General features: G+C 46.0%; 1 protein-coding gene across 7 annotated transcripts in view; it reads right to left on the bottom strand.

Annotated features, from left to right (window-relative positions):
* Nucleotides 1-13,816, bottom strand: part of Hectd4 (HECT domain E3 ubiquitin protein ligase 4) — a 151,881-nt gene that overhangs the window by 71,054 nt on the left and 67,011 nt on the right. For 5 of the 7 annotated variants that reach the window (XM_029477883.2, XM_029477884.2, XM_085837104.1 and 2 more), the window contains exons 12-20: nucleotides 11,874-12,106; nucleotides 11,470-11,615; nucleotides 8,796-8,866; nucleotides 7,164-7,269; nucleotides 6,284-6,404; nucleotides 5,598-5,726; nucleotides 3,000-3,124; nucleotides 1,234-1,387; nucleotides 286-386 (exon numbers count right to left, since the gene is read on the bottom strand). In XM_029477883.2, coding sequence (XP_029333743.2) covers nucleotides 286-386; nucleotides 1,234-1,387; nucleotides 3,000-3,124; nucleotides 5,598-5,726; nucleotides 6,284-6,404; nucleotides 7,164-7,269; nucleotides 8,796-8,866; nucleotides 11,470-11,615; nucleotides 11,874-12,106 — 1,186 coding nt within the window. The remainder of the gene's footprint in view (nucleotides 1-285; nucleotides 387-1,233; nucleotides 1,388-2,999; nucleotides 3,125-5,597; nucleotides 5,727-6,283; nucleotides 6,405-7,163; nucleotides 7,270-8,795; nucleotides 8,867-11,469; nucleotides 11,616-11,873; nucleotides 12,107-13,816) is intronic. The other 2 variants (XM_085837103.1, XM_021163286.3) reach the window with 1 other exon arrangement.

The following is a 13,816-nucleotide window of genomic DNA, read 5'->3' as shown; positions in this document are numbered from 1 at the left end:
GTCTGTCTCAAACAAAACAACAACTCACAGCTACAATGAGAACCACAAAGAACAAAGAAGAAAGTTAATCTACCAAACTCAATCTTTCTTGTATGTCCACTATAGTAAGAGTTTCAAGTCAATTTTGAGCAGGTTCCTTCACTTAAAGGGGAATGCAGTCTAACTTGTCCCTTTAAATTTAGACTACTCTTGTAGTTATGGAATCCTGGCCCTAAAGTATTTTCTTTTCCAGTTAGCTAACCCTCGTAAAAGGAGTACAAGGCTCTCACCGCATGCACACATTACCTCTCATCAGGAAAAAGCCTGCACTTCTGGTCTGAGGTGCCACATGGGGAACAGCTCACCTCGGCAAACACTGGACACTGGGTTTTAAGCAGCAAGGCCGTCTAAAACATAAACCACCTGTGAGTCTTTTTTTGCTTGTTTGGTTAATTTTTTGTTTTAACTCTTGCAATTTTTTTTTACTGATTATTTTATTTATTTACATTTCAAATGTTGTCACCTTTCCTGGTCTCCCCTCCACAAACCCCCCAACCCATCCCCCCTTTGTCTCTAAGGGGTTCTCCCTTCACCCCTCACCCCTTTGGGCAACCACCTACGCTGGGGCATTGAGCCTCCACAGGACCAAGGGCCTCCCTTCCCACTGATGCCAGATAAGGCTGTCTTCTGCTACATATGTAGCTGAAGCCATGGACCCATCCACACTCTCCTAGCACCTGACCAGTACAGATGCAGATATTCAGTCAACCACTGGACTGAGCCCAGGGACCCCATAGAAGAGTTAGGGGAAGGAGTGAAGGGGATTGCAACCCCACTGGAAGAACAATATCAACTAACCAGATCCCCCTCACCCCCTACCCCCAGAACTGCCAGAGACTAAACCATCTGTGTGTTACCCAGGTAGCTCCCGACATGAACTTGCAAGTCACACTGCATCCTCACAGTCCTAGCTGTCATCCTTCTCTCAGTATGCCCACTAGTGAGGCCACCTCCCAGTCCCCTCCTGCACCTAACTCTCAGCTAGCAAGAACTCAGGACAATGTATATCCAGTAGGCTGTCAGTCTGACACTAGCACGCTCACAGCTGGTCAGACCAGAGCCACTCATTAAGTCACACAAACACTGACTTTGTATCTTAGGTGTGAAAGTGTTCCTGGTTCTGGTAAAGGACTGGCTGTGTTTCTAGCGCCCTGTGGAGCAAGCTGAGAGCTGTCAGTGGAGTATGGGACCCACCTGGCTGGTGTACAGCACCAGCTGCACAAGCTGAGGCATCAGGGCGTCGGCCATGGTCAGGGTTTGTAGATTGGGGTGCATCAGGGAGGTCAGCAACACCGGGAGAAGGTGACCAAGCATAGTGGCCTTGGTAACTTGCTCCAAGCCTTTTAACCTAGAAGTTCAGGAAAGTACACATTCTGAGCAAATTCAGCATGAAGAGCAACCATCGCATCCTGTGCCCGGCCCATCCTCTTAAACAATCTCTTTAAACTAGTCAATTCTATGCAAACCCACCAGGGAGGGAGAGGAGGAGGAGGCTTTTAGTCCAGAGCATGCATGTCCAGGCCCCGCCCAGCCCTCCATAAACAGGTCCTGAAATGCTGTGACTTCTCTAAGTGGTTAGTGCCCTTCCAGAGCTCTTTGCTCTGGGCTGCTGCCTCTGTCCTGTGCTGGAGGGTGAAGGGCTACAAAGTGGATGTGCCAGCTTATCCTCTGAGACCACCACTCCTGAGTAGCACCTGAGGCACATGTACATCATAGAAGCAGGTAGATTTGTTTAAATAATTTTTATGGTGGTAAAAATGCCTAACATAATTTATTATCCTAGCCACTTTGAAGCATACATTCCAGAATTAGAATAATGTACAGCCATTATTACTGACCATCTTTCTAACTCTCCTTAGCCTGTAAAACCCAAAGTCTACACCTGTTTGGTAATAACTCCCCTGCTCTGGCCTCAGTAACTACCATTCAACTTTCTTTGTGTATGAACCGACTACTAAATCGGCATATTTTAACTTAGTCTTTAAAATCACTCTTTTAATATTGCATTTCTCTGCTGGGGGATTGTGAGTTCTCCAAAGTTACTGAGGATGTTGCTGTTGGAAGGAAAACTGGGTGCTCCATTTCAGTGTCCCCCATTACACCCTACCAGGTCCCATGAGCTGGCAGGAGAGAACAAACATCTTCACAAGTCTTGGTGCAATGCCTCCCTGAGTTGTAGTGTTCTCAGCCCAATTCCCATCTACCATCTACAAACGGGCAACAACCGAGACACAGGACAGACACCCTGAAGCAAAGACTGTACCAGGTTCACATGAGGTCAATATATCTCAATGTCCACATTATAAAAATCCAGTGTCTAACATCTGGAAAAGCAAACATGGCAGAGGAAAGGCTGTTACTGTGGAAGAGCCTCACTCTCTACAGGTCCCCTGCGTCTGGAAGAGTCAATGTGAGTCAATGCTGATGCGCTGTGTCAGTGCCATCTTCTGTGCAGCAGATGATTAGCTGTGCCAATAAGTCACTTCCTCCCCAAAGGAACTCGTCATAGCACTAAGGCAAATGGTTGAAAGGCAAACCTGAGCTGGGAGTCTTGGTGCATGCTTTAATTCCAGGACATGGGAGGCAGAGGCAAGTGGATCTCTGTGAGTTCAAGCCTTATCTATATAATGAGTCCGAAAGAGTAGATATAATGAGTAGAGAGACCTTGTCTAGAAAATGAATGAATGAATAAATGAAATAAGAAACAGAGAGGAAGGAAGGAAAGAAGCAAAAAAGGAAGGAAAACTCAAAAGAAAAGGAAAGGAAAGCAAGCAAGGCCAGTTTGAAGTGCTGATCACACTGGAGCTGGGCTGCCCAGCAGAACCTTGCTCCCACTGCCCTGGGCTATGCAGTACCATCCCAGCCCCTCCTGCAAACATGCCTGTACACTAGATGATCACCTGGAGGGCCAGGCTAAGGGTCTCATTTGATCAGTCGTAGCCGGCGACCCCCATACTCACCTCTGCTCTCGGTCAGGTATGTCACTGTTAATGAGGGCTGTGGTGACCTGCTGCAGCATTTCCAGGACCTCATCACAGCCAGTCAGGATCTGGGTGGCAAGAGCCAAGATACTGGTCTTTAACTCCTGGGCAGAAGAGACCATAAGATTAGTTTCCAGTCTTGTGATGAGTAATGCACACTTATAAAGACAACATGATGGGACATGTTTATTTAATGACACATTTCCAGATGAAATGATGAGGCCAGTAGAAACTCAGTGCAGTGAGCTCCTCTTGGGTGGCAGGTAGGAATTTGATTTAGGAGGCCAGAGTCTGGAGTGCAGCTAAAAGTACGCAGTATTTCACAGGGAAGGAAGGCACTGTGTGTCTAGCGGCAAGGCCTAGCTCCCGTCCCATCCAGCACATGGAAGCCCAGACGCTGCCCAGGTGAAGGACTGCCTTGGTAGGTCTGAGCACAGCTAAAGAGAAAACACAACAGTAAAAAGCGTATGGACAGGCACTGAGTAAGATGAGACAAACCACAGCATGCTCAAACTGGACAAGTGGCCTTGTCCTAAAGTCTTAGCCCAGCACATTTTAAATGCACCAAGTTACAAAGCCCAGCTAAGCAGCAGCAGCTATGGGATACTGAACAGGAAAGAATGGCATAGACTGTCTGGGAACATAAACAAGGCAACAGCCCTTAACTGTTCAGTTCATTTATGATTTTAAAAAAAATATACTAGTGAACTATCTCTATATAGCATCTCTGGGTCTTGCTTATTTTGAAAATGCTAGACCACCTAGCCCAGACCACCTAGCCCATTCTGCCTTTGCAAAGAGTCTTTCTATGTCTGTATATAATTTTTTCTTTGTCTTTTTTATTTCATTTTGTTTGTTTGTTTGCTTGTTTTGAGACAAAGTTTCTCTGAGCAGTCCTGGCTGTCTAGGAACACATTCTGTAGACCAGGCTGGCCTTGAACTCACAGAAATGTGTTTTAAGAACTCAGGCCTGACAAGTGACAGGCACAGGACTGGCACTTACAGAGAGGGATTTTCAGGGTTTATACCAATTTCTCTAATTTTCCACAATGATTACTTTTCCTTCTGTTTTGTGTGAGCCAGGTCTTGCATACCCCAGACTAGCTGTGAGCGCCCATGCACCCACCAGAGGGTGAGCTCTTCTAGCTCCAGTGCTCTGTGCCAGGTCCACTTCTGTCTCCCTCTTGCGGGCTGGAGTTGCAGGCGGCTGCAGCTACACCAGGCTTTCCATATTTTCATTGAAAATTGGTTTTGTTTTTGGTTCTTGTTTTGTTTTGTTTTAAATAAGTGTCTCACTATGTAGTCCTGGTGGGTTTAGGACTCACTATGTAAGACCAAACTGGCCTTAAATTCAAAGACATCCACCTGCCTTTGTCTCTCGCTCTCTCTCTCTCTCTTTTTTTTTTTTTTCCTTTTTTTGGTTTTTTGAGACAGGGTTTCTCCATGCAGTCCTAGCTGTCCTGGAACTCACTCTGTAGACCAGGCTGGCCTCGAACTCAGAAATCTGCCTGCCTCTGCCTCCCAAGTGCTGGGATTACAGGCATGTGCCACCACTGCCCAGAACTGCCTTTGTCTCTTAAAAGGTAAGATTAAACTCATGTACTACCACACACAGCTCCAGTTTATTTTTTTTAATTTATATATGTGTACGTGAGCTTACATGAATTTATGTGTACAAGTGTGACGGTACCTATGGATTCCAGAAGAGAGATCAGAGCCACTGGAACTGGAGTGAGGGGTGGCTGTGAACTGCCATGGGGACTGAACCCAGATCATGCAAGAGCATGGCTTGACTGTGGAGGTTAGAAGAGACCATTGAGAGCTGCCCTCTCATTCCACGTGGGTCTCAGGAACACAGCTCAGTTCCTCATGCTTAGCAGCCAGCACCGACTGAGCCATCTCACCAGCTCTCAGACTGTGGTTCAGGCTGGCCTAGAACATACGAGGTATCCCAGGCTGGCCTTTGTCCACAATCCTTCTGGCTCAGCCTCTCAAGTCCTGGGACTATGGGTATATGCCACTAGCTCTCAAAGATGAAATTGTCAACAACAATGCAAATGAGATCCCTGACTATCTGTCAGATTTACAACAACCACTGCTATAAAAACCATCTGTGCAGTGCCATATTATTATATGCAAACAAATGACTGAGTTTATACAGATGCGAACTTTAAAAATAGTAACAGAAAATTAAATTAACTATATAACTAGAAATTCTCATACAAAGACCAAATTTATCATTTTAAGTTATTTAAATAAAAAATAATTAAATCATCCAAATATTGGAAGTGGCTCAAATGTAATGCTCTCAGATTGACTTTAAGGTGCAATGAGATCACTTGTGAGCGAATGCAAAACTTGTAATTCTTGAAAAACAAAAAGAAACAAAGGCACAGAGACCACCAGAGCATATGAGAACACATCATGAGAGTCACAGACATGTAACCACTGGGCGACGACAGAGCAGTGAGCAGCCTCATACTTCTCACAAACATTAACCGACACTGTGAACGTCACAGTGTGCAGCAACGTGGCAGCTGTGGAGAAAGCGTCTTTGAAATAAAGCTCGGTGTTTACCTGTACCTTCAATGTCTCTCCCTGCAAGGAGCTGTCACTGTCCTCGTTCTCATCAGGCTTAATCAAAACAGTGTTACTGAGGAGGTGGTTCTGAACCGCCATCAGATAGCGCAGGCAGGAGGATGCAGCCTTCAACACAAATAAGGACAGTAAGTGACCTCCCTGTGACTGAAAGGGCTTGTACACTCTTTGTGTTTTTAAAAGACATCCACAAGGGAAACAAAAGAGGAAGCACCCACAAGAGCACACGGCTTCTTGGGGACGTGGACGCACGACTCTTGAGTGCAGGCTCTTATGCGCTAACTGGCCTTCCTGCCTTCCACACGTGGCCCCCTTTGGCCTCTGAGACTGGCTCAGCTCTCATCCCTCAGCACTCTCCCTGTGTCTCTCACATCTCTACAGCAGACTCCACCCCAACCCTTCAGGAACCAACCTCCTGGTTCCCATCAGCCTCTGAAACAGGCTGTTTAAAAACCAGTAAATTAACAGAGGAAACTCTCACTACAAAAAAACCAAACTTCCATAGTCAAACAATCAGGCATCTGACACTGGAGAGCAGCCTCAGGAAGGAGTGCCTCTGTCTGTCTTTTCTCCCTTCTTAGGAAAGCTCTCCGAGTGAGCAGACTCGCCCACATGTGCGTTTCCGGGGTAAGCTCAGTCACTGCCTCAGTGAAGTCCTCACTTACAGGCACCGTCGAGAGGAGCTTCTGGAAGTCGTCCTTGGAGACCGTTTGGCACTTGGTGATTAGGATACAGGATTCCCGCACGACAATCTTCAGGATGTAGTGTAAGAGCTCATCATTGAGTCTATAAAGCATGAAAGCACACACGGCACACGTGGTATGGCACCACTGGAGGCTAATTCACTCTGTCAGCAGGCCATCCAACTAATCAGACACTCTGCAGCCAAATGCTGCCCTACCCAATGCAAGTATTTCAGAAGTGAATACAATAGAGAGAGAAAAGGCATCCCCCATGGACTCTAGCCCAGAGAGCAAGCCTGCTGCCCACGAGGCTCCTTCAGCATCTCTTCTGCTAAGGACATCCCCAGGCCCGAAGCACTGAAACAGGTTACCTCAGCTCTTAGGACAGCTGCAGGGTTTAATACATTTCAGTAGGCCCAGAATTTAGATTCAACATGCTGGTCACCTTATTAGCTATAGCAGGAAACTAATGATCAAATACATTTAAATGTAAGTTATCATTTAGAAAAATGGCTAGTCCTGACCAGCATAGATATGTTGTGGTCGGAATAAGAATGTCCCCCTAGGCTTGGGCATTTGGTGGTGCTGCTTGGAGAGGTCTTAATGGGTGTAGCCTTGCTAGAGAAAGAGTGTCCCTGGGAGCAGGCTCTGAGATTTAAGGCTTTGCACCACTTCTAGTTCACGCTTTCTGCCTCCTACGCCTGCTGTCACACCTGCGACTGGCCTCCTCACCAGGATGCACCCTTATACTTCTGAAACTGCGAAGCCCAAATAAATCCTTTCCTCTGTAGCTGCTCTTGGTGGTGGTGGGGTTGGGGGGGGGGTCTAGTCACAGGCACAGAGAGAGAACTAATGGTCTCACCTGTAGTGATCGTCCTCATCACTGCCGAATCGGTTGTTCTGAAGCTGCTCGGCCAGGTTGGTGAGGATCACATCACGAAGCTGGGAGAGTCCACTGTTTCTCTCTCCTGATACAGGACAAAAAGCCATGAGTGACCCTGGCAACGGTACTTAGAAAAGCCACCTATCTAATTGGGCTGTACGTCCAGCATCTGGGAGGCTGGGGCAGGAGGGCTGCTACAAGTTCAAGGTCAGCTTGGAACACTATCTTAACAAACTGCACCTCCTGCTCAAAGAAAACTGATGTTATTTTTAAAAAGGTTCCAAAAAAAGTAGATGGAGGACAAGCTAGGAGCACAACCTAGGAGCACTCGTGCAGAAAGCAGCACCTCCAGCCCAGCTTTCGCCAGGACGTCGCTGCAAGTCTGACTTTTCCTCCTGCTGGGTCAGAAAGCCGGGTGGTTAGCTCCTTCCTTAGACTAGTGCTGCCATGTCTTCTGTTGCTGTGTTCAGTCTAAATTAAAACATATTTTCAAATATATGAAAAAACAAGCACACACACACACATACACACCCTGGGTTAGAAATCATCATGAGATTGTTTCTGGTTAGCTGGTTCTCTTTTGTTGGAGACAGAGTCTGGAACACCCCAGGATGACCTGACCTCTCTGTATGCTGAAAATGACACGGAGTTCCTTGTCATCCTGCTGCTACCTCCTGAGTGCTCAAGATACAGGCATGTGACACCATGCTAGAATAAGAAGTTGGTTATTTTTAAATGTGAGAAACATCTATCCTCCAGATTTTAGAGTCAGGACATAGGAAGAGGGATAACGCTTAAAAATTCTCGAATCACAGCCTCCGCTTTCACCCTGAAGTGGGGCTGCTGTGGACATGCACGTGCTGCTGCTGTTTGAGTGACAGGAGGAAGCTAGAAACTCTTGCATGGTAAGCAAACATTCTCTCCATGAATGACAGCAACAGCTTTTCTGTGTGCTGTAAGATATATTTTATGTGTGTTTTGTCTATATGTATGTATATGCACTGAGTACATGCCTGGGGCCAGCAAAGGGCAGAAGTGGGCATCTGATCCCGACAGCTGGAGTTACAGATGGTTGTGAGCCACCATCTGGGTGCTGGGACCCAAACCAAAGTCCCCTTAAGAAACAGCCAGTGTTCTTAACTACTGAGCCATCTCACCAGCTCTAAATACACATTTTTCTTCAAGTATGCTGACTAATAGAAAGAAAATGAACAAGAAAGAATAGTATATTCATCTACTCAGAGGCTGAAGGAGGAGAACTCAAAGTTCAAAGCTAGCATGGGAAACTTAGTGATTCTGTCTGTCTGTCTGTCTCTCTCAGGAGATGTGGCTCAGTAATTCCCAGTACCCACATGGATAACTCCAATTTCGGGGGAATCTAACAACTTCTGGCACTCCATGAGAACTGAAGGTGTGCGGTACCCAGGATATAGAATGTGAATAAATTATTTTCCAAGAAAAAAAAGGGGGGGGCTTTGTAATATAATCAGTGCCCGAGTAAGTGCTTAATACACTCAAAGCCTTGGGTTCAATTCTTATAAGTAAACATGCACACACACACACACACACACACACACATAGTTGTTCAAAGATAATTCTGAAAATTCTCACCTTCTGTTAAGACCAGCTTAAGTAAGTTATTAATTTCTGTTTCACCCGGATATAAAATATTTAAACCAGAGCTGAAATGACAGGAAAGTCAACAAGTTAAAAAATTCTAGAAAATACAAACTATTTAAATTTTTTTAAAGATGCCAGTCTAAACAGATATGGTGGTATGCACCTTTAACTACAGCTCCTGGGAGACTGAGAGATGAGGATCTCATTTCAAGTTCAAGGCCAGCTGGGTTACAAACAGGAAGATGCTGACCTTCACCTTCCCTACCCAGGAGAAGCTAGGACCTAAATTCATCAACATGAGTTTACCCCAATCACTTCTCTGATAGAAGACATCTTTCCAATCTTTTGCCAGTGAATTACCAAAATGATAACATATGACAGACTCCATGAATAACCATTAAAGGGGAACCTGAGAGCTATGAGAAGTCAGTATGGGCAAGCCAATTGTTACACAGGCTGTGCAACAAGTCACGTGGCATAGACAACTCCTTACCTCAGCTTTCTCAGAATACTAGGACAACAGGGAGGAAAATGTCATCAGAGATTTTTTTTTTTCTTTCCTGAGCTATGGCATACAATCAAGTTTGCAGATTTAGCACATAGCTGGAATGTGTCCTATGTCTCATGCATTTAAAAGGCCATCACAAGGACAGCACAAGACTATCCGGTTTCCAGGAGTATCTGCCTGCACCACATTTGATTTATGGATTTAATGTTCAACAGGAAGCAACTCAAAACATAACATTCTGTGAAAAAAACCGAGAAGGAAAACAAACCAACCCTAAATCCTGCCATCTGTACTCACTCCTGCCAGAGGACCCCTATGAGCCAACTGTCCCAGTCTCCAGTAGCCTCTATGCTACATGTGGTCATATTACAGCTCTACTTCTATGAAAATGGATGGAAATAAAATAAACAAATAAAAAAACAATACTGAGGCCACCTAAGGTAAAATATGCTCTTGAGGCTGGGCGGTGGTGGTGCACTTGCCTTTAATCCCAGCATTTTGGAGGCAGAGGCAGGCGGATTTCTGAGTTCGAGGCCAGCCTGGTCTACAAAGTGAGTTCCAGGACAGCCAGGGCTATACAGAGAAACCCTGTCTCAAAAAACCAAAAAAAAAAGACTGCACTTGAGGTCATCTTGGTGTGTATAGTGATGGATGTAGGGAGGGCCACATACTGAGATTCTGTCTCAAAAATTAATTCATTAATTCACAATAAATAATAGCTGGGCATGAGGGCATATGCCTGTAATTCCAGAAATTGAAAGGCTAAGAAAAGAAAATCTCAACCTCCAGGTCAGTCTGGCTGCCCAGTCTCAAAAAACAAAACACAAAAACACAAAAAAGAAGAAAATGCCACCTCCCAAAGCCATAAACAAAACAACAACTCTCACTAGACCCCAGCCTCTAAGTTCACCAGTAAGGAGGCTGAGAGGGTGGACCATTGAATTAAATGCTTTCTCTGAAAGAACTTGACCTGAGTTCTCTCTCCAGAAGCCACCGGAGAAGCTGGACACAGCAGCAATGCCCGGACCCCACTGGTGGCAGGTGGAGCCTAGCGGGCTCCTAGGGCTGGATGGCCAGCGAATCTAGCCAAGTGGTTCCATGGAGACCTTGTCTCAACACTGAACTCTGGCATAGACACACATTAAAAAACATGTTTAAAGAAAAATAAAATCAGTACCGAATCTATGAGGGTTTATTTTTTTGGTTGTTCTTTTAGATGAAGTTTAGCTGTGGCTGGTTTGGAACTCACTTATGTAGGCCACACTGGTCTTGAATTCACAGAGACTGCCTGCCTGTGCTTCCAAAGTGCTGGGATTAAAGGTGTGCGCTGCTATGCTCATCTCAACAAGATTTTTTTTAAATTACTATTATAATTGTATGTGTGTGTGTGTGTGTGTGTGTGTGTGTGTGTGTGTGATGTGACTACAGGTATGTTCATACCACAGTGTATGTCTGGAGGTTACAGGACAACCCCCAGGAGTTGATTCTCTCCTGCAGTGGTTCTGGGGATTAAACTCAGGTCATCATGCTTGGGTGGTAAGTGATTTTTCCCAGTGAGCCATCTCAGCAACCATACAAGATTCGGACAAGAACTATTATAACTAAGCACTGTCCTATGAGTCACCAAACTCCTGAGGAGAAAGAAGTCACAGCCGATGTGAATGGCAGAGCAAACTCTAGACACTAGGGCTGCTCACACCAAAGCATGCTTCAAAATGCCCAGACATGCTCACACTTAAACAACCTACCTGCTTGCACATTTGCACTCTCACACTTAAACAACCTAACTGCTTGCACATATGCATGCTAACACTTGAACAACCTAGCTGCTTGCACATTTGCACACTCACACTTGAACAACCTAGCTGCTTGCACATTTGCAACCCTTGAAAGAGCTTTGCCAGGCAGGTGACGGTGGAGGTGGTGGTGGTGGTAGTGGTGTTGGTACACGCCTTTAATCCCTGCACTCAGGACGCTGAGGCAGGCGGATCGCTAATTCCTGCAGGCTGCCTTTGCTGCTTGCTGCGGAAAATGCTTTTCAGTTGGTGAGGTCCAGATTCCAGATGAGCTGAGCTATGCAGGCTTCAACCTACAGAGAGAGTCCCTGTGCATTACCTACTTTGCGGAGAGCACTAAGAAAACCCACTTGCTGTTTACCTGATGGCAAGACAGACCTCCTTCTGAATTTCAGGACAGATTTGATCTTTTGGTGCCATCAACAACTGCCAAAGAAGCAATCCTGACCGCCGAATGATGTCTCGGTTCCTTTCAGTTTGTGGGCTGAAGAAAAATTTAAACACCACCTACAGAAACATAATGGGCAGAGCTAAGTGTGCTCACTCCACAAGGGGTAAAAAACAGCCCTCTAAAGGAATGGACATGCTGCTTACAGAAGAGAGCAGGTGCACTTCAAACTCGACCCTCCGACTGCACAACAGCACACAGTAAATACCACACACTGGCAGTGATGGGCTACCGCATCATCCCCTAATCCATGTACAACGCAGAGGATGGAGGACAACCTCCTGCCTGCCATCTTGCTCACATATGCTGACATGTACCTGAAAGACGACGAGGATGCAGCGTACAATGCAGGTGTCGCCATTAACCATGGCCTTCTCCATGATGTCACAGATGCTGCTCAGATGTCGTGCCTCAATTGGGTGCTGCTTGCCCAGGACACTAGTGATGGGAAGGCTGGGATTCGCAGCTAGAAGGTTGAGCTGGTGAATGCACATGGCGCCTACATGGTGCAGTGACTGGTTTATGACTTCATTTGTGCTAATGGCCTCTTCTGGAAGATGCAAAGGAATCATGGTGAGGAGAGAACAACTCTCCAGGGTACAGAAGCTGTGTACACACAACGACAGGCTCCTGGTGCCCAAAAGTGCCAATGTTGTTCCAAACCTTTCCCATCAGAGTGTGGAATGTAAATATGACAGAACTGAGCTAGGCAGTGGTAGCGCATGTCTTTAATTCCGTCACTCAGGAGGCAGAGGCAGGTGGATTTCTGAGTTCGATGCCAGCCTGGTCTACAGAGTGAGTTCCAGGACAGCCTGGGCTACACAGGGAAATCCTGTCTTGAAAATCAAACAAACAAAAACATGGGAGAACTGTAGGAGAGAGTGATAAGCTATCACTTCCTGGGCTGGTTATACGTCCTTAACAATGAGATAAAGTCTGACATACATGGTTATAATTAGCCCTGTTTTACAGGAGAGTACACAATGAGTGAGAGAGGTTAAGTTACCCTAAATCACACAGCTGCAAAGTGGGAGAGCTCAGATTGGAGTTCAGGCCAGCTCAGCCCATGCTGGTAATTAATATACAAGAAGTGGAGCCACCCTCAAGCTGCCGGGTGGAAGAAGTACCCCTCTCATAGCACCCCCCATTTCTACCCCATTAAGATAGATGTGTATCAATTAAAAATTAGCAAGCATTTTCTTATATATGGCTCATGGATGGTTTTGGGCATTCAGAGGATGGAGGTAGAAAATAATCTAAATCAGCAAAGTACAAGTAGGTCCCTTGGGGACGTGAAGAAACAGTCCTGGACGGGGACTGTCAGCTGTTACAGCACTTGCTTCCTCCCAACAGCCCTGGCTCCGACCCCAGCACATGAAACAAGACACAACTTAAAAAAAAAAAAAAATGGCCGGGCAGTGGTGGCGCATGCCTTTAATCCCAGCACTTGGGAGTCAGAGGCAGGTGGACTTCTGAGTTCGAGGCCAGCCTGGTCTACAAAGTGAGTTCCAGAACAGCCAGAGCTATACAGAGAAACCCTGTCTCTAAAAACCAAAAAAAAAAAAAAAAAAGTCCTTCCCACTTTACAGGGACAAAGCAAGCCAATCATTTTTAGCAAGTTCACAAAAATATGAAAATGAGAAATGAAACCAGAGAAATCACCACTAACTCTACAAATATTAAAGAAATTGCAGGGGCTGGCAGGGTGGTGAAGCAGGTAGAGAATGCACATGGTGGAGCGGATACACACCTATATGCACCCACACAATAAATAATAGCATGTTCCTCACTGAAGTGATTGCTACAGGTTCTCTCTCTGTGGGGTGGACTTATGCCCTTCTGTATGATGAGGACTCCTAACCACTGTCAGCAATGGGAGAGTGCAGCAAGCAGGCTGTCATGTCAGTGTCAGCATCCCACCTACTTGTCAGGCTGGTATATCCTAGGACACAGTGTGAGTGAAAGGCACATGCCCTCTGTGCTATTCTCACAGCTTAGAACTTGAGTTTAGACACAGGCTCATAAGAGCCAGGCTAGCCCCAGATTCACCAGGTAGCCAAACTCCCATTCCTCCAGATAGTCCTGGCTCTGCTGGACACTTACCACACTGAGTTATAGTGGTTTGGGTTTTAAGAATTTCTTGAGGGTGGGGATGTAGGTCAGTGGGTCGTGTTTGTCTAGCTGCATGAAGCATAACAGAGCTGGGTGTCTGACCCAGCACTGGGAGGTGAAAGCAGGAGGGTCACTAGTTGAAGATCCT

This window comes from Mus caroli, unplaced genomic scaffold (genome assembly GCF_978045245.1).
Source record: "Mus caroli unplaced genomic scaffold, Mus_caroli_1 scaffold_4, whole genome shotgun sequence".
NCBI classification, from domain to species: Eukaryota; Metazoa; Chordata; class Mammalia; order Rodentia; family Muridae; genus Mus; species Mus caroli.
The sequence above is the reverse complement of the archived record's forward strand: the minus strand, read 5'-3'. Positions and strand labels throughout refer to the sequence as shown.